This window comes from Ictidomys tridecemlineatus, chromosome 3 (genome assembly GCF_052094955.1).
Source record: "Ictidomys tridecemlineatus isolate mIctTri1 chromosome 3, mIctTri1.hap1, whole genome shotgun sequence".
Taxonomy (NCBI): domain Eukaryota; kingdom Metazoa; phylum Chordata; class Mammalia; order Rodentia; family Sciuridae; genus Ictidomys; species Ictidomys tridecemlineatus.
The window spans coordinates 117,170,769-117,191,626 of NC_135479.1; the positions used below are offsets into that span (position 1 = coordinate 117,170,769).

Genomic DNA, 20,858 nt, shown 5'->3' on the forward strand with positions numbered 1-20,858 from the left:
GGTTGTCTCTTCACTTTGTTGATTATTTCCTTTGTGGTGCAGAAGCTTGTTAACTGGATATAACCCCATTTGTTAGTTCTTGCTTTTGTTTCTGTGTTTAGGAATCCTGTCCAGGAAATTGTTGCCTGTGCCAATTTATTGAAATGTTTCCCCACCTTTTCCTCTAGAAGTCTCAGCATTTCAGGTCTTACATTAAGGTTTTTTTTTTTTTTTGATCCATTTTGAGTTGATTTTTATATAGGGTGAGAGATAGAGGTCTAGTTTCAATCTTTTACATGGAAATATACAGTTTCCCTGGCATTGTTTGTTTAAAAGGCTGGCCTTCCTCCAATGTAAATTTTTGGCACCATTGTTGAGAATTAGCCAGATAGAGGATTTAATTTTGGGTTCTCTAGTCTGTTCCATTGGTCAATATGTCTTTTTTAAAATGCCCATACCATCTACATTGCCACCAATTCTTTCAAGTTAGTGGTATTGTGGTAGAATAAAATAGAAACTTTAGCAGCTTAAGAGCTGACAGGCTGTGGTTTCACACATTGGCACACAATAGCTCTGCTTATTGGCATTTAATCAGAGATGCTTGCAGCAGCTGACAGGTAGCTGTATCAAGGTGACTATAGTAGCAGAAGCAGAAAACAAAATAACTGGGACAAAAGGCCCCCCCACCCCCAGGTTTAGTGCAGTAAAAGTCCCCAAGCTTTCTGGGCTGAAATCCCCTGGGCTTTTGACAAACTTGTACCCATATAAGGAATGTAAGACGAAGCCTCCAATAGAATTGCACCAATACCCTTGCCTGGAGTATCCAAACTTGCTTATGTCTAAAAGCCCTACTGCAGTTGGGGTTCAGACTTTGGGAATTATCACTCTGGGTTGTGGCCACTAATGAAGTGTTGCTTCCAGATCAGGTTATCCTGACCCTCAATTCTCATCACAGTATCTAGTGGCTGCTTTTTTTTTTCCCCAATAATCTCTTCTTCATAATGACATTGCATTCTAGCTGCCAAAGTTTTGTGGTCATCATTCTTTAGCCTCAGATTTCAAAACTCTCTATTACGTTAACTGAAGGCTACTCAGTTGTAGCCTCAAGAAGCTAGGAAATTCCAACAATGCTAAAACATGGATGCATCTTGAAGACATGTTAATAGAAATAAATGAGACATAAAATGACAAAATTTGTGTAATTTCACTTATTTGAGTACCTAAGATAGTTAAATTTAGAGAAATTAAGTAGTAATTTAAATAATTAAGGCCACTGAATTGCACGCTGAGAAAGGATTAAACTAACAAATTTCATGTTTTATATATACATATACTTTACAACAAATTTTCAGAAAAGGGGGTGACATGGGTACAAGATGGACAATTAGAACAATAGGGAAAAAAAATTGAACACAGAGACAGACCTATACTATCTTGGTATATGAAAGAAGAGACATTAAACCTTCGGGAAAAAGGGTGGCCTATTAAAAAAGGGATGAAAAACTGGATATTTGTATGGTAAAAGGTAACATTTAATTCCAACATCACATCCCATAGAATTTAAATTAAAGTTGAATGACACTGTGGAACTAGGAAGGCCAAACTTCAAAACTTTTAGAAAAAAATATATGGTGATTGGGGACCAGGTATAGTGGTGCACACCTGTAATTCCAGTGGCTTGAGAGGCTGAGGCAGGAGGATGGAGAGTTCAAAGCCAGCCTCAGTAATTTAGTGAGACCCTGTCTCTAAATAAAATATAAAAAAAGGGCTGGGGATGTGGCTCAGTGGTAAGCGCCCCTGGGTTCAATCCAGGGTATGTATGTGTGTGTGTGTGTGTGTGTGTGTGTGAGTGTGTGTGTGTATCCATATCTGTATGATTGTCAGTGGCAACATTTCTTGAACAAGCATGAAAGGCTGTGTCAGCTTCCTAGAACTGCTGGAACAAGGTGTTTCAATTTGGGTGGCTTTCAGCAACAGGAATTCATTCTCTTCTGGCCTCAGAGCTAGAAGTCTGAATCAAGGTGTCAGCCGGGGCCATGATCCCTCAGTGGCCCTGCGTATAATCCTTCCTAGTCTCCCCACACCAGAGAAACCAAAGTGGACATTTGGGACGCAGCCAGGCTTCCATTTGTTCCAAGAGGACACTGGTTTAGCTGCTGCCTTGTGTACCTTCTTTTCAGAGATGGAGACTTGCTAAATTTCCCAGGATGATCTTTAACTCCTGGGCTCAAACGATGCTCCTCTGCCGATCATTTAAGCAATCAAAAAGACCCCGAAAAAACTGGCTTCTTGATCCAAGTCAATCAAGTGTTCATTAGTTACAGAGACAAAAATTCGGTCATTTTCCTTAAGCTCAAACATCCCCCCTTGATAGATGGAATAGAGTCCATATTCAGAATCTTTGGACCAACAACTGTTTCTGGCACTTTTCATCAGCAATATAGGGTCAGGATAGTCCGTACATTTGTAAATATACTGTACCAACTGTTTGCTTTTCTTTTTGCTATCTTTTGAAAGTATTCCTGAAGTTTCTTCAATTTCCTGAAATCGAAAGTATGTTTGGGAATAGATGTAATAAAGACCTGTTTGATGGATGACAAGTTCTCCATTCCTCAAGTGCAAATTTTTCAGGAATGAATGTCCCTTCCTTGATGACTCCCAGGATTTTATTTTCTGGCCCAAAGCCTTTTCACTCTTGGAGTCTGGATGAAGATGAGAGACAGAGAGTTAACAGAAGAGAGATTATAGCAAAGGAAGGACTTCCCCAGCAGCTCTGCACAGCTGATATTTTTTCTGGGTTTACAATGGATTTCAATTTAATACCGAATTTCTTGCCCCTTCAATATTATGTGGATTATAAATTCTAGTCATATAGGAAGCAGGAGGTTCCTGCATCATTGTGATGTTCTGGAAGTTCCCTGCCTTACTGTAGCTCATCTACCTCTTATACCACACCTGACACGCTCAGCTCTGGATCAGGGAATGATCCACTCAGGTGGCAGTTTTTACTCCTGAGCAGAGCTTCTGTCTTAATCCCCCTTTCCTCCTTTCCTGTGCTGGTGGGTCTTTTTAAGTTCCTCCTTGGTCTTTCACAGTTCTCCAAAGTCAAAGATGCCACCCAAGCAGAAGGCATTTTTAATTTAAAAAATGAGAAAGGCACAAATTTGGACAAAGGAGCCTATATTTAAAGATCCTCAGATCCCTGGATCTTTAACTCTCAAAGATTTTGAGTGAAAAAGAGCTCTATAAAAAAAAATATGGACATTTTTAAACTTTGGTTTCATCTTCCTGATTACTGCAAAATTTAGCTTTTTAAGAGCTTAAAACAATTATCAAATTTGTAGATAGATAACAAACAGTAACATTGTAATAAATCTTACTTGTAGGTAGCACATGTCAATCATTTCTAAAACATGATTTTAGGAATACCAAGGGGACAACTGCTGAGGAATATAAACAACTCTCCTAAACAGCTTTTTCATCTCTTAAGTGATTCTTAAATTTCTTTTTCTGGGATAAAATCTTTCCTAAAAAAAAAAAAATGGTGACTACTTATTGAGTACTCACAGTAGGCTGGACAGTTTGCATGGTTACTATTAATCTTCACCACTTTATGAGTTAAGGATGATCTCTATTTTGCATATGAAAACATTGAAACTTGACTTGCTTAAATAATTTGCTCTAAACATATCTAGGTGAGGAAGAGCTGAGTATTCACACTTTAGTATTTATACTGTCAGAACCATGCACTTCCTACGGTATTACATTGACACCCGGTCCTATAGAAAAAACTGGACTTAACATATTTAGGTAAACTGTAGCACCCGGATTTAGGTAAACTGTATGGAACTGACATTTTTGTGAATGAAATATGCTCTTATGTTGGCAATGTCCTATGACTCAACTAGAGCACCTAATGATTCATAGTGAAAGTACATGGTTTAGAACCTTATAAGAAAAGGAAGATTTGACACACGTGCAAAAAAGGAAAATGCAATGCCATTGAAGGTGGGGAGGGGAGGGAGGATATCACTTTACAGGTAAAGAATAGCAAAAAATGGAAGCCTAGAAATTTCAAAGACAAAATTCTTCCCTTCATATTTTCCCTGAAGCCAGTTTTGTTGCAGCAGTAATTGAGCTCTTTTCTGTAATTTTGCTTCTGAAAATAGTCAATCTGAAACTTGATTATTACAAGCATCTTCTAGATTGCCATATGAATATTTTAGGTAGAAATTAGACAAATTAAATTCCTTGGAACAATGCTTCCATTGGCTACCCTTAGGCCAGGTGTTATTTTTCAGTGCTAGGATCAAACCCAGGGCTTCATGCATGCTGGGCACATGCTCTACCACTGAGGTATATCCCAACCCTAAATTGGATGTTTGTTGTTTTTTCTTACCTGGTTCTAAGAATGTAATGCTTCTCCGAGTGGTCCCTGTTATGTGAGCTGCTACTCTCTGAGGTCTTCTTTCTCTTTCTAGGGAAGAAATAGCTTGTTTTTCTAAAAGAAAAAATGACAAAGACTCATCAGCACTGATCAAACTAGTCCTCAAATAAGTTCTGCTCACAGGTGCTGTCAGTCAGGAAGCACATTGGGCTTCCAAAGTTGATTCTAGGAGTTTCATAAAAAGACAGCCCATGTTTTAGTAGGATGGTCAATCTACTTCAACTATTCTTGATTTGAAAAGTACTTTAGCCAGAAAGAATGAGCACTAATGTGAATTATAATTCATCAGCATCTCAGAGGCAAGGACCAAGTAGAATACAACAAAAGGCAACAAACAAACAAAAACAAACAAAAATTAAAAAGACACTCTGGACTTCTAATAATCATGCTGAATGACTTAAAGTGTGCAAATAATCATATATTGGCAAATTTCCTCTTTGAGTTACATATTTTTTCCATCTCAATTGTATTTTCCTCTTTGCTAGGTACTACTCATGCTAAAGGAGTGGAATAGCAATTGTTCATAGATGCTACAAACTGGTATCTAAATAGTCATCCCCAAACCCCCCTCACTCCCACCAAAAAAAAAAAAAATAGGAATTGACATGCTGGTCCAAGATTTAGTCCAAGAACATATAAGTTGCTGATTCATGAGATCATAACAAATAGGATTTATTGACCACCATCCAAAGTACTTGAGAGCGACTTAAAAAAAATCTCTCAAATCCTACTCTCTTTAAAAGTATCAGCTCCAACTTCCCAAATATGCTCACATTGATTGTTACAATAAGTTGTATTCTTTCGTCAAACAAATATTGGCAGGTTATCCCTGCACTACACTGTATAAGGTTACATGAATTAATCATTGATTCTATTGACTGAGTCCTCAAGGGACTTAATAGTATTTCATGAGAGATATGAATTAGAAAGTGAAAAGTTACCTATGAGAAGTAGAAATAAAGGGTGACAGGTGTGTAGAAGAGGAAAGACTCCTAGTTATTTGAGAGCTGAGGTCAGGGGAAGGTTTGTCGAGGAGATGGGGCTAAGGTCTTTTCTTTCATTTACTCAAATAAACCAAAGTGCCCACCACACCTGTGCCAGGCAGGCATTGTCCAGGACAAAAAGAATTATAAGCAAGGAAATGCAAGAAACTGTTATAATGCAAAGATCAATATCTAACAGGGTGAGGATGGGCAGGCTGCAGGGATGGGAGAAGACATTTCTGGCGAAACAGAACAGAATCCCAGAGCAGGATGTACAAAGCATTCCCGGGTCATGGTCCTGGGAGGAGTTCAGTTGCAAGCTTGAATGAGGCATCCAAGAATTGAAGATCTTGACTTAATAGGACATGGGAAGCCTGAAAGGTATCCTGGGAAATGAAGAGGTATACGTTGTAGTTTAAGCCCCCTTACGTCATGGTAAAGTTTGATGGATGGGAAGGTGAGAGGGCTGCAGGCTAGCAGGCAAGTTAACAGATAATTATAACTGAGACAAGCACAGTAGGCCTTGATTTAGGCTAGGAGAAGAGGGAGCCAATAGGAGTGCTGAAATTTCACAGAGGAGGATGAATAGAAAACAAAACAAAACAAATCAAAAATCATTTCCATCTATCTGGTATTAGTTGTAAATGATTCAGAATGGGTGGCCATTTATATGATACTGAAGTCCAAATGTAGCATGGAAATGCATAGTCGATTACACATTAGACTCAAGAGTGCTCAGCTTTCAAGGTTGATGTGTCCATTTACCTTTGACCTTGACTGTTAAATAATTCATGATGCCTTGCCTGCCCCTAACCCTTAACACAATGTTTTTAAATATTCAGTATCTGAATTCGATTTGCATTTGAGGTCATTGCAAGGATATGGGAAAAAAAAGATTTGAAAACAAATTTTAAAAGAGGAAATTTTAAGAGAGGAAATTTCCTTCTGGTTATAACAAATATCTCCTAGAGGAGAAAACTTGCTTATATGTGTATTTGGGTGTCACCAATACATATGGGCATGCAGAGCACCTAGTGATTCATAGTGAAAGTACATGGTTTAGAACCTTACAAGAAAAGGAAGATTGTGCAAAAGGAAAATGCAATGCCATCCATCGAAGGTGGGAAGGGAGGGATGCTTTACTGGGGTGAATAAAAAGAATACTGTTCCAACACTAAAAAGAGTAGTGCACCTATTATAGCCCATGGATCCAGTGAGCCTTATCAGAACTGGTGGCATGTCCAACATGCTGACAACTGCTTTTACCTTTGGGGAGATGATCAGAAAGAATGCTTAGATCCCGGGACCAGGCCTTGTCATTCATAGTTAATAAAGAAAAATGAGACTTTCCACATGATGGGGAGGTTAAGAAACAGTTTCTTCTCCACCAGATTGCTAGCATATGTGTTGAGTCATGTATGGCCGGTCGTATGGAAAAATGGGGACATGGTGAGACAAATGCAAAGAAGTTGCAAATTTAATTCAGTCATTTTATCAACATGTTCATTTATTCATTCCAAAACTACGATGAAAGAACATTTTGGATAGAGAGGTGGTGTTGGCACACTGTGAATACACTAAATGGTCCACTTTTAAATGGTTAACCGTGTGCTTTGTGAATTTACCTCAACAACAACAACAATAACAACACACACACACACACACACACACGGACTTAAAGTAGTACAATAAAGGGGCTGGGTGGGAAGTCAGAATCACTAGGCCTGAGGTGTACAGTTAGGTGCAGGGTATAGAGAGGTAAGAAAACAGAAATGTATTCTGTCTTTACAGATCTTGAACCCAGTAGGGAAGCAGACATCAAGCAGTTTTAAAATACATAAAAATAGAAGAGATGGACAAGGTGAGTGTGATAGAAATAACAGTGTAGGGAACCTTACTTAGACAGGTGCGAGGAAAATCCTCTGTAAAGAGGCGACAGTTAGATGATCCATGATGAAGAGGGAGGAGCCCGGGATGGAAGATGACAGATGGAAGGGTAAAGAAGTTGGCCTGGGCTACCACAGTGCTGGGGAATGTGCTACCACAGTGCTGGGTCAAGAGAAGGCTGCTGATCATGAACAGGAAGGTAGACCACAGGATGAAGATTGCGGTTGGCTAGAAGGATGTTCAGGGGAGGCAGGATGCAGGAGGGGCTTTTGCTCATGGTCAGATGCAGAGAAGATGGGTAACTTTGGGGGAATCTTATCTACTTCACTTCCTGCCAGGTTTCAGAAAAGATTTAAGGTGGCTTATTTAAAACATAAGGTAAAAACCAGTTAAGTGAAGAAATTGAGGTGAAAAGGAAATTCATATGGGAAAAACAAAATTGAGAGGAAGTAAAGTTCTGGCTATAGGTAGGCCACAGATTTGGTTCTGAACTTTCCAGCTATTGATGCAAAGATTAAAATAGAGTCAGTAAGTGGCTTGAGACACTGGGCAGCAGGCCAGAGGTGGGTGGGCAGATGGGAGCAAAGAGGAGAACAGAAAGGTATTTACCTTGTCATGAATTTGACAAATTAGAAGAACAACAACAAAAAAAATCACTACCTTCAACTGTAGGAATGGTTTCCTCATAGGTTCTCAAAATCATCTGCAAATAGTATTGAATAAAGCTTGTTAATTCTCTACAAGTTTTCACCCGCTATAGAATATGCCTATGGCTCTTCTTGCTGGTGTCTAAAAGGACATTTCTATATAAGATACCAACTTAGCTTTAAGTTGTTGATTGAACTCAGTGTTTGTATGGGGAGGGCCGAGGGCAGGGATGAATAATGAGATAGTGGTCCCTATGCAATGATGAAGGGAGGGTCTTCTGCCCAAGAAAGTTCTGTTTCTGGATGAAGTCTTTGAAAGGTCACACTTGGAACAGTGCATGAGGAAAGAGGCCATCTGCCAAGTCAGGACAGCCTAAAGTCCCCCAGGCCTCCATGAGGCCCCATGTGATAATCATGTCATATCACTTTCTATTGGGGGGGCACATGTGTGTGTATAAAAACACGGCATGACAGAGTCCAGCAACTTGAAATTATTGGACAGATCCAAATCTTAAAATGTAATGAATACTTCTCTCTCATGATGCCCACAGACATTCACACCCACCAGGGTATGGTCTGGCAATACCATGTCATTCTCTCGTTTCTGAAAACGTGGTCAAGATATACTGTACATAAAGATATCATGCTGATTTGCCATAGTTTCACTAAACAGCTAGTAAAGCTGCCTCTTTGTGCTAACCAATGGGGAAAAACAGCAAGAAAGTGAAAATTGAACCTTTGTATTTAACAAGCAAAACCCAGCTAGGCTCACTCATGGCTTCTGGACCCCCTTCATTCAGCTCAGTCACTCCTGAGGGGCTTGGGCCATCCCTGCCTTCCTTTCCTCATCACTGTCATTAATTTTGGAATTGCTGGAACCTGCCTCCTCTGTACCCCCACCCCAAAGCAGAGGCTCTGTGCTTCTCCCTCTGCCTCCAGCCCTAACCCGGATAGGGCTAGGAGTCAGTCCTGTGGGCTCTGGTGTAGGGATGGGAATGAGGGGAAGTGAGCATTCTCTCTCTCTCTCTCTGTTTCTGTTTGTCTCTCTCTTTCACTCTTGCTCTTTCCTTCTCTTATTCTGGGACAGAAGGGAAGGGAAGGAGGGAGGGAAGCAAGTGAAGGGGAGAAAGGTCAGCCTCGCAGTGTGGGAAACAAAATGAGGGACTGCAAGTGTCGCTGCATAGCCTGAGTCCAATCTTGCCAATACTAGTTCTGGGAGTCTGCTCAAGTTACTTTGCTGATCTGAACTTCAATTTCTTTATCTATTTAAAAATATATATGGCCCAGTGCAGGGGTGCACACCTGTAATTCCAGCAGCTCCAGAGGCTGAGGCAGCCTCAGTAACTTAATGAGGTCCAAAGCAATTTAGCTAGACCCTGTCTCAAAAAAAAAAAAAAAAAAAAAAAAAGGCTGGGGATGTTGCTCAGTGGTTACACTCCTCTGGATTCAATCCCTGGTACCAAAAAGCAAAGCAAAAGCAAATAAAACACAAAACAATATCTATGTGTGTGTGTGTGCATAAAATTTTGATTTTATATATACATAGAACCATGATTTCTTCCTCAGAGAGCTGCTGGTAAGGATTCAATGAGATAATGCACAAAATGGGCATTGGCTGCTTACTGGAAATAAAATGTTTAACCGTTGTGATGCATCTGATATAAGGGGCAGTTCTTTCCCCACTCTGGCCCCCACCTTCCATGTCCTCCTCCAGCTTCTGTCTACTCTAGTTGGTATCAGAATCTAAGAAGGGGAGAGGGAGAGTTGCAGAAACCCACATGTAAATTCTCTTGTCTCCCCACTGCTGCTCCCCATTCCAGAAGACTCCTCAGTCTCCAGGTGTCTACCACAGTTCTGCAACTCTCCCTGTTGCTGGGTTTCGCCCTGCCCTCCAGCCTCCAGATCCCAGGGACTTTGGAATTCCATTTCTGAGGTTCCTCTGGAGCCTTCCACAGCTGGTGCTTTTTCTACCTTTTGCCCGCCCCTGCCCCCGCAGTCATTGCTGTTTGAAGTGAAGGAATCACAGCTGCTCAGTACTACTGCCTGGGGAGGGGCAGCCAAGGCCACATTTCTAGGGTGAGCACAGAGCAGGTGCGTTCCTAGGCCACCCAGGTGGAGATGCAATTTCATTTCCTGTGGAAATAGCATCGTGGTGATGTCTGAACTTGACTTTGTCTCTCAACACGCTGCTTCCTCTCTTCTCCTGTGCTCCCAATCAGAGCTTTGCATGTGATGTTGTCTGAGGTCCCTTCCAGCTCTGACGTGGTGTGGATCTTATTCTACAGTTGGAAACCCACCTAGATAGTGTACACCAGACAATGGACTTTACAAACATGTCTAAAACACATCCTCCTCCTACCCTGGGAATTCCCCAGTATGTCTTTAAACAATGATAGCATACATGGGCTTGTTTTGATATTTGTGCTCTCATCTGATGTTTTCAGCAAATATTTTTAAATGTCATCTTACAGAGAAGGGAGCAGCCAGGGAAGAAATTGATTCAATCGAAGTCACATTGCCAAAAATAAAATCAATCACATTTAGTAAAATTAACTATTAGCTAACACAATATTTCTGCTAGAGGTCTCTTAAGCAACTTATATAAATAGGTATATTTTTGTAATTTGTCACTTAACTGTGAACTGAGATATCTTCACCTTTGGTTCTTAAAGTATCTCTTTTTCCCTCTTCCTTTCTTTCTTCATCACTGTGTGCATGCATAAATAAATATGTATTTAATTCTAGAGAGCAATAATGTGGGAAGCATATAAAACATCATTATTTGGCTTCCTTTATCTTCTGAATGAAGACCAAAAAAAAAAAAAAAAATCACACCACACAGCAAGACCTTGAACATATTTTCTTGTCTGTGCCTCAGTTTCCACAAGTGAGATTAAAAGTTTAGACTAGAGGAGGAGGCTCTGGGGTGTACCACAAATCAGCCAGGACCTATCATTTTGTGCTATGCCAGTGTTTCCTAGTTCTGTGAATCTGGGGAAAAATCACTTAAACACTCTGGGCCTCAGTTTCCTCTTTTGCAAAATGCAGAGTCTAGTCTTGATAGCTTAAGGATTCCTCCTCCTCTGACCTTGTGCACCTGTGAGGGAGGTTACCTACCTTCCTGACAAACTGGCGGAGTTGCCACTTCCCTTGCCAGCAGGGGCTGTTCATAGAATCTTCATCAGTGGGGTCCCAAAATCGGTCATCTTCCTTTAAGAAACAGGCAATGACACCTTGGAAGTACTTGTCCTGCATCTGGGATGAAATGGAATATACCACAATGTTATACACCACAGCTTTCTGCCTTTCTCCAACTGGAAGTTAAAACAATGGAAACTGATGGCGGATTCAGAGAAGTTACAGCACCTTGGATAAAAGTAGGCCTGCTGTCCTTTGCTCTTTGGCTAAAAGCAAGCAGTTGAATATAGGGGGAAAGGTTGTGACACATATCAGACATCCTGGGTCCTGGTGCCGTCCCTGACCTCATCTTTAAGCAGCTGTGTTGTCTCTCCACCGTGCTTCCTCTCTTCCCTAGGTGCTGCTAAGCAGAGCTTTGATCATGGTGATGTCTCGGGTCCCTTCCAGCTCTGTTGTGGTTGGATCTCATTCTAAACTTGGAAAGCCACCTAGATACAGAATAGGTGGGGAGGTCAGTTCAAATCCCAGCATCCTAAATAAAAATTAGACCCTTTGATGTATGGGCAATCCCCTTTTTCTTAATTAGAACCCAGGTGGCTGAGGAGATTCTGTTCATGATGTGATTTCTGCTAGTCTAGATGGCACTGTCTGGACCTGTTCCAGAAATCTCCATGGTGCCTCATTAGATGTTTACATTAGTGAGGGACTTGTCTGCAGAGACTTGAAATACCATCTGAAGTTTTGCTGTTTCTTCTGATTGAGAGTAAATATTTATACAGCCGATCATTGTCAACAAAGTCCTCACCCTTGTCAACAAATCCTTGCTAGATGTCACTCACACACACACACACACACACATACACACACACCCACACACCAACCATCCAGAACATTCCAGGCTGTTATCTGATTAAGAAAAACAGAAGTTTTTCTTTTTATTTCCTTCTTTCCCTTTTGATTTTATTTTCCTAACAATTGAAATTTAAGAGATGTTATTTCCATGTAAAAAATTAGTTGAGTTACCTTTATCTGGGGAAATAAATGGGAAAATAATTATTTTTATCTGTTATTTGAAGTTAGTTTACTGCAATGCTTGAAGGAGCAATCAAATTTAATGACAATCTTTTAATTTATGCATAAAACAATCTCATTTTAAGCAAAACTTCCTGTTTATGACTCAGCCATGTACCCCTTGGATTTTTGATAAAGGTCGCTCAAGTGTAAAGGTACAGATTTGAGTTAATAAATTCCTTCCACATTCCCTAGCGCAGAACACTTTACTTTTAAACAAACGTTTATTTTTTCAATTTTCTTTCTTTATTTTTATTTTATTTTATATTTTGGTACCAGGGATTGAACCCAGGAGGGCTTAACCACTGAGACACATGCCCATTCCTTTTAATTTATTATTTTGAGCCCTTTTGCTTAGGGCTTCACTAAGTTGCTGAGGCTGGCCTTGAACCTGCGATCCTCCTGCCTCAGCCTCCTGTCTTTCTTTCTTTCTTTCTTTTTTCTTTTCTTTTCTTTTTTTTTTTTTTTTTTAAAAAAAAACCTCTAAGAATAGAACTTTGGGCTGGCCACTTCCAGCTTAGTCATGGTGGTTAATGCTACTACCAACCCAACCACCACAGCTGTTGCTCCTAGAGCTTGTGGACAGGTGTGCAGGATCAAAAATTTACATTGTGGTCTGGGGATGTGACTCAAGCAGTAACAGGCTTGCCTGGTATGCGCAGGCCGCTGGGTTCGATCCTCAGCAGCACATAAAAATAAAATGAAGATGTTGTGTCCACCGAAAACTGACAAATAATTATTAAAAATTCTCTCTCTCTCTCTTTAAAAAAATTACATTGTGATCAAAAGTAATAAGGAAATGATGGGTACACTTCTTGGATTTAATGACTTTGTCAACACTGTGCTGGAATCACACCAGAAGGAACAAGGATCACTCAATATTAGCTCAGATTTTGCTAAAAAAAATAATAATATTGGTTCCTGGAGGAGAAGAACCTGAAGTAGGAATGAATTTCCTTGACTTATGCTAGTTTCAGTTTTGTTATATAATGACAGCACAATAGAATTGTTTTAATCTTTTGGATTTTCTCAAGTTTCCTGTTATAGGGAAATGCTTTGAAGATGTGTTGTATAACCATTTTTTTTAAGTTAATCATGATTATCTTGGAAAAAGAAAAAAGGAACTTGTAAAAAAATAAAGGTGTTTTTGGTTACCTTACTTAATACACAATAGTAGCCAATGAAATAACCACAAACAACAACAACAAAAGAGCAGAAGAATCTCATAAATGCAGTTGAGGATGGCCACCTGGACCCACCTGAGTGGTGGAATGTGTCTGGGGAAGGAATTAGGCAGCCTACCTCACACCTGCCCAACCCATACACCTCTATTGGGAACAACAAGTTGCCTCTCCAAATACCTTAGGAGTTGAATAGCCTTTCAGAGAAGGAATTTGGTCACATATGGCTCAGAAGCGTTAACAGGGGACCACTTTGTGCTTTGGACATGACTTTTGCTGCTCTGCTACTGTGGCTGATTTTAAAACTGACATTTTCCCCCGATTTCTCTTCTTCCTCTTCCTCTCAATGACCCTAACGTTGGGAGAAGCAAGATTACCCTTTTCCCCATCCTAGGCTGTTATCTGTCCTTGAGCAAACCCATACCACAGGAATAAACTAATTCAGACTTCAGGATGGTGCCAGAAGATCTAAGAAATGGCTACTTCTCAGGGCCACAAGTAGATTATAGCCCCCCAACCAAGCACGCCTGAAATGCAGCTTTTGAATTACCTCTTTAAAAGCCCTCTGGTCAGACTCACAGACTCTGGTACAGGAATCCCCTGTGTTTCTCCTTTGCTAGCAAAGCAATAAAATTTCTTTTTCCATTTTCTCAAAACTGTGTCCTCCTTATTATATTGACATCAGGGACGAGGACCAAGCTTTTGGTGACAGAAGCAGGAGACCATGTCTAGCAAATGGGGGACAGGGATCAGGGAGGAAGAGGGAAGAGCTGGAATGAGCTACAGGATGAAGACGGTTATAGGAAAAGCAAATTTTTCTGGTCACTGTCTCATTGCAGCCAGCCGTTTTGAAGAAGTTCGGCTAGGCTTTGGTTTTATGAAACCCAATGAGCAGGCTCACAAACATTGGTAACTTGTTGGTGTACAAAGGTGTGCCTGACAAGAAGGGAGGGAGCACTTTGCTCCTTACTTCCCAGAAACTGCAGGCTATTTCAACAGGAAAGAGTGTTGACAGACAGGGAGGGGCAGAGTTGGCTGCCTCTGAGTCAGGCCAGCATCCTGACAGGGGTTAGCAGCAACCTATGACCCTAAGTAGAATTTGAGAAGGGTGGAAATACAACCCAAACAGCAGAGGCCAGTTCAGGCTAATGCCAAGTGTGAGTGAGTGCCTGTGATACCTCTTGGGTTTTCTAGAAAATCTGTCAGGAGGTGGAAGGGGGAACTGTGAAAACTGAGTAAGGTCCTGGGAGATTGACAAGCTCGTGTTACTTATGGCTCAAAAGTAAATGCAGCCTAGACACTAGCAAAATACACTGGCAGCCAGAGAAACATAGAAAAGTAAAGAACATGTTTTGAAAGTATAAATGGAAAACAAAATACTCCCCCAAAGTAAAAATAAATAAAACAGAACAAACAGGCAAACACTAAAAACATCCACAACCCCACCCCATAGTTAACCTTTGGATGCTCTCTCTTGTTTACAGGGTTATCAGACTGCCTGCATACAATTTTTGCATATAGTTGTTTTCTCTTAATATCCAAATTGGGCATGGCAATGCACACCTGTAAACCCAGCAACTTGGAGAGTGGAGGCAGGAGCATTGAAAGATTGAGGCAAGCCTCAGCAATTAAAAAAAAAAAAAAAGAAGGACTAGGGCTATAGCTTAGTGGTAGATTACCTCTGGGTTCAATCCCCAAGTGTCCTACCAAAGACTATACACAAATATCACATTCTTTAAATTTGCATGAAAACCACACATGGTAGCATATATTCTCTTATGAGATTCACTACAGAAAATGTATAATATCCTGAAAAATAAAATGGAGGGCACCTCTTACCCTCCTATCTAGAGAGCATACTTATCAACATGTTGGTTTTTGTCTTTCTAGACATTTTTATACATAAATATTGGATTTTGAAAAAAAAAATCCAGAGAGGATGCTTCACCACCTTCCTCATCCTCATGTATTCCTTGTATCATGATGTTTGGTTGTACTTTTGCAGGTCTTGGCCTGTTCTAGTGACTGAGTGGCAAGTTTGTGCTGTGGTGAGTCCAACAACAATTAATCAGATGTCTCTTGCCCTCCTTTTCCCTCCCACATCCTTTCTGTCTCGAAGTATGAGCTTCCTGCAGCTCACTGCAGACTGGACTGTTCTTTAGATAACCACATGTGGGTGTTGTGGCTGGGGGATGCAGGAGTTCAGGTTTCATTCCTGTGGCCCCTTGAGGCACAGCTTTGTACCAATTCCTGTTCTTTAGCTCCAGAAGCCCTTGGTTCTGAGAAGTGGATTTCCATGGTGACTGCTTTGGTGCAGTCACAACATGGCAGCTGCCTAGGCCAGGGCCAACCAGTCCTGGTGGGGCTTAAGATCAGGAAGGTAGATTCCTGTGCTGTCACAGAGATTTTAAGTTGACAGCTTTGGCCCTCCCTGCTCCTCAAACATTAGTCTCTGATCATCATTTTTGGCAAACCACAAATAGCATAAAGAATCATTTATGGGGATCTCCACCAGGCGACCAGCACGCTGGTTTCATTAAAGAGGTTCGTGGCATAGAAGTTAACTAGTGAGATCAAAATAAACACACACAGACTCAGTTACCTTTTCCTATGACCAGGTCCGAGACGGCTCTCCCCTCTGGCTCTCACCTCAAACCACTCGGTGGGGCAGCAAGGCTTACTTAGGACTAGCAGGAGAGAGAGAGCACACGCCAGGGAGTGGCCTTTTATTGGGGAACAAGAAATTCAGGGGAAAATTCCATCCAATGAAGGTCGAGGGGGGCAGCATTCCAAGGTCAGGGTCAGTGATTGGTCTCAGGGTCAGTGGTCAGTCACACCCCCACATGGACAGGCTCTCACACCTGGAGAGGGTGGGGATAGCTCCGACAGTTTGGCCAGAACACCTCACACCCAATCCAGGAGATGCCCAATCACGTGCGAGAATGGCTTCCCACAGGGATCTATAGAGAAGGATCCTCTTTTCCCTCCCCGTCTATGATGTCAGAGTGATGGGCCATTTCCTTGCCATGAAACTTTCACAGAATGACACAGACTTTGGAGTTTCCATACATGCCTCCTACTCACTGATTACAGGCTTCTTGTGATGGTCCAAGTCAATGTTACTGGGCCTTCTTTGACACATGCGCCATCCTATAGACCTTGGTTACTGAATCTTCTGCGAATTCTCAAAGGTAGAAACCTGTAATCTGTCTTAGGAAATTGCTGCTTATGCAGAATACGCATTTTCAAATTCTGCACAGATTCTCAAGAAAACTCAGATTTATTTCCCCTTGGAAAAATTCCTGATGAAGATGGTGGTATCTTCAAAAAAATCTTTCAACAGAAATTATTATGGCTAAATTTATTGAGCACTTGCTTAATAGCCAGTTTCAAAAGTTAGGCTTTATCTTCACTAACTTTGTCATCTTGAAAAAAAATTACCTAATTTCCCTAAGCTTTAGTTTGTTCACTTATAAAATGGTATAATTTTACTGATTTTTATAAGATGGTTATGAGTATGACACAGTGTAATAATTATCAAAGTTTCTGGCATGCAATAATTGTTCAATATCTGTTAATTCTCCTTTTATAGTGCTACTCTCAATTAATTCTTATGCATGTGTATGCTCATGTAACTATGCAGTCAAGAAAAATATGCATAAGTGGGGAGATGTTAAGCTTTATTTGAAATTTCCATTTTTTTAAGTAGAAGTTTTAAAAACTTGATTTTATACACAGGCAACTGCATAAATCAGCTTTTCGGAGGATCCATTCAGTCTTAAATAAGCAGATCAATTTATGATGTGTATAACTGATAGAGCCGCTTGTTTATGGAGAAAGAGCTTCACTTTTTTTATACTATAAAGTTAACAAAGGGCTTCAAATACTGGCTTCAGATCAGTACACGTAGCAGCATTCTGGTCTCTTTTTTCCAATATTTTTTATTGGTGTATTATAATTATACATAATGGTGCGATTCATGCACGCACACAAATATAACAATATAATTTGGCAAATATCATTCCTCAGTATTTCTCTTTTCCCTCCCCTTCTCCCTTTCACTAGTCTCTTTTTCTACTTTTAATGCTCTTCCTTCAATTTTCATGAGGTACCCCCCATCTTTCTTTTCTTTTTTTCCTCTCTCTAGCTTCTATGAGAGAAAACATGACCCTTGACCTTCTGGTTCATTTTGCTTAACATAATGCTCTCAAGTTCTATTTATCCTGCAAATGACATAATTTCCTTCTTATGTATAGCTAAATAAAATTCCATTGTGTCTGTGTACCACATATTCTGTATCCATTCACTGATTGATGGACAGCTAGGCTGTTTCCATAGTTTGACTATTGTGAATCGGGCTGTATAAACATGGGTAGCAGCTTTCCAGTCTCTTATGTGGACTTAAAACTAAAAGTATGATTATAGTAATATCTATTTTCCTAGAAATACACAAACTCTTCAACATGCCCTCCAATAAAGCCTTCTTTACAGGTCATCTAATGTGTTAGAAATCCTAGGGTGTCATGAGGAATCAGACACATATTCAGAAGTAGCTTCATAAGGCAAAATGTTCTGCAGAAGGGTGTGCTACTGAACAAAGTCTGCCAAGCAAGTGCACATGAGTGAGCTGACTACCTGTTTTTATCCCCAGTGCAATACTGCCCCTTGCTCTGATAGGAAGAGCCTGGGGTTACAATCTCTGCAATTGGCTAATTTTAAAATTGGAGCGGGCAAAGGAAAGGGTTATTTCAAGAAATCCATAGCCTAAGGTGCTATTGTGTAACTTTCCATTCTGCTCTATTTCCCCTCTGTAGGCATTTCTTACATCCCAATCTTACATTTAAGGCTAAATACTATATTCTGAAAATGGACCACCAGATTTTCTATTTCTCACAAATGGTCAATGTAATTTTCATAATGACTTACAAAAAAGAATCTACTTCTTCCATTTCCAAAGGAAAAATTCCCAACCAACTAAGATAACCAAATTTACACTCCATAGGGTATACAAACTGCATTTCCCTAACAGACAATTAGAAAGCACTCTATAGCTTTTATGCATTTATATTTGTCTGGGACTCAGCCTTGCATTTCCTAGTCACCAGCAGATTTGGTGTTGCAGGATGTACATCATGAGTTGCACAGTTTTGACCGTGGGTATGCTGCTGTGGAAGGAAGAGCATTAGTTAGGCATTCACAGTCCTGGTGCTAGCTCGTCCCGTGTAAGCTTGGGTAATACATATCTCGTGTGTGTGTGTCGAGGGGGACCTGCTTTCCTCATCTATAAAATGAGGATGGGACTGGGGGGGAGGTATCCAAAATTTCATGCAGCTCTCAATTCTCTATTATATTATATAGAATTTGTCAAAATATACATGAGAAATTAAAAACTGACTTGGTTTATTTGAGTTGGCATTTATGGTTGGTTTATTTTACATTCACAGTTTCAAAAGTTTTAGATAGTTGAAAAATCATAAACTAAAGTGACACTAAGTCTTTTTCTTTGTATTCATACCTGTTTTTCACCTGGACTATCCTGAGCATAAAGTGACATTTGTATTTTCAACTATTTTCTCATGAATAGTCAAATACTGAGTCTATTAGTCTCTCTGTTACAGACTTTACCCATGACACATCTGTGCACCGGAGTAGGCAGAAAGCCAGTCCTTTGTATTCACACTCGTTATTGTCAACACAGAAATGCCATAGTTCTGAAGCCAAAATGCACTTCAAGGAAGTTTTCCTCCACCCCTCACTTGTTCTTGGAGTAATGAGAAACCTGACATTGGTTCTGATTTTAGCTCAGATGCAGATTATTCTACCTGCTAACTTTTAAAAGTCTGGCTTATCTATGTGAAGAAATTCTACCTACTAACTTAAAATATTAAACATCAACAACAACAAAAGGAGTGGGAGAGAGAGGCTGGCATGAAATCTGCGCATAGGCAAACAGTACATAGGTATTTGTGCAAGGCTCACCTCTGAATGTTTTCCCATGTCTGTCTATGGTCCACTGGAATTAACCTCAGCTGGAACCTCATTAAGGGTTTAGTTGTTGGGTTTAGGTTGAGCCCCAACTCTCTTTTTGCTGTCTGTCTCTTAAAGGCTCTCACCATGTTTGTGATGGTTGTTCACTTATATAGCCTGTATTTAGAGAGCACCTACATGGGAGCCATATGCCAGGCTGCAGAGGTGTCAGAAGCAGATGCAGCCTCTGCTCTGATGCCCTCACCCACAGGAATTCAAGTATTTCGCAGGAAGCACTGCAGAATGGTATCAATTTTAAAAAAGCAAATGCATATAAAACTAGACAACAACAACAAAAACCCTTAGGAGTTTTGTTCCCTGCATCTGCTAGTAACTGGTAGAGCCAGTTCTGTAACTGAGCTTGTTTTTGCACAGTCTGCTGAACCTATACCTCCATGAAGTCCTTAGGAATGATAAACATTAGTAGTTAGAATCTGCACACAGAAAGAGATTTTCTTCCATAGTAAAGTTTTCAAGGAGCAGTGAGCTGAGAGGCAGAGAGGAGGGCCACCTGACAGTTGCTGAGATTTGCCTTTTTTACTGACCTGCTTCAGCTCATTGGTGAAGTAGATGTAAGTCACAGCCACACACAGGGACTGCAGGAGCACTGTGAAGATCAGAATCAGCACGCAGGACTGCCCGGGACTGGAGCCCGCCACGGTCTGCATCATGGCCATGATCCTGTGAGGGTCTGATCTTCCCATGTCAGCCAGGCAGCAGCAGGCTACTACGAGGAAACAAAAACCACAGGGGTGGAGTTCGTTCGTTTTAGTTTCATTTCTGTCAACACGACGATGAAGTTCACAGAACACTACTAGGGAAGCCAGCAGGAGCAGAAGTAAAAGTCCCAAAGGCTTTCCCCATTCTATAACTATGTCAGGTATCAAGTTGGTGAATGCATTAAAAAAAAAAAATTCAATGTGCAAGGGTATGAGTTCAATCCTCAGCACAGGGAAAAAAGAAAAAAAAAATCACCAGGAAATCTGTTAAAAAAAAGTATTGCTGCCTGGATTCCACCTCACATCCCTTGAACCTGCCCTCTGTTCTACCCTCATTCCTCTGAGGCTAGAACAGAGCAATGTGATAAAGCTTGCATCATGGTGGTAACGGGGAGAAGGGAGAGCAATACCCTGCCCAATATACTGTGCCCTTCTCTGTCCTCAACTCCCTTTGCCCTCTTCTCTTTCTTGCTTTCCTTCTTTCTACAATCCCCCTCAGCTGAAGATGGCTGGGGTTTTATTTTATTTTTCCTATTACATCCTCATTCAATTATAGAGCCCTAAGCCTTTCACCCTGGCTGCCATTAGCAGAAGCGCTATCTTTCTAAATGATAGGAGAATTCTTATGACTTGAAACTTCCATAACTGGCTTCCCTTCTGTTACCTGAGGTGTAGAAGAGGGTTTGTGCCAGAGTGAATAAAGAAAAATGCAATCCTTTCATAGCAACGATATTTCTGCATAACCCTATTTTGAATGGCAGAATCTAAATAACATGTCT

General features: G+C 40.6%; 1 protein-coding gene across 4 annotated transcripts; it reads right to left on the bottom strand.

Moving 5' to 3' along the window:
* Positions 1-1,275: 1,275 nt before the first annotated feature.
* Positions 1,276-20,430, bottom strand: Tnfsf10 (TNF superfamily member 10). 4 transcript variants are annotated; one of them, XM_078043647.1, is made up of 6 exons: positions 15,936-16,167; positions 11,310-11,569; positions 11,061-11,198; positions 7,957-7,999; positions 4,379-4,480; positions 1,276-2,681 (listed from the first exon to the last, which is right to left on the bottom strand). In XM_078043647.1, exons 3-6 carry the CDS (start codon positions 11,196-11,198, stop codon positions 2,233-2,235), a joined length of 732 nt encoding a protein of 243 aa, XP_077899773.1. In that variant the 5' UTR covers positions 11,310-11,569; positions 15,936-16,167; the 3' UTR covers positions 1,276-2,232. The 4 variants fall into 4 exon arrangements, with proteins under 4 accessions (XP_077899773.1, XP_005332520.3, XP_077899772.1 ...); XM_005332463.5 differs by lacking the exons at positions 11,310-11,569; positions 15,936-16,167 and adding an exon at positions 19,906-20,430; XM_078043646.1 differs by lacking the exons at positions 11,310-11,569; positions 15,936-16,167 and adding an exon at positions 19,313-19,536.
* Between the last annotated feature and the right edge of the window lie 428 nt (positions 20,431-20,858).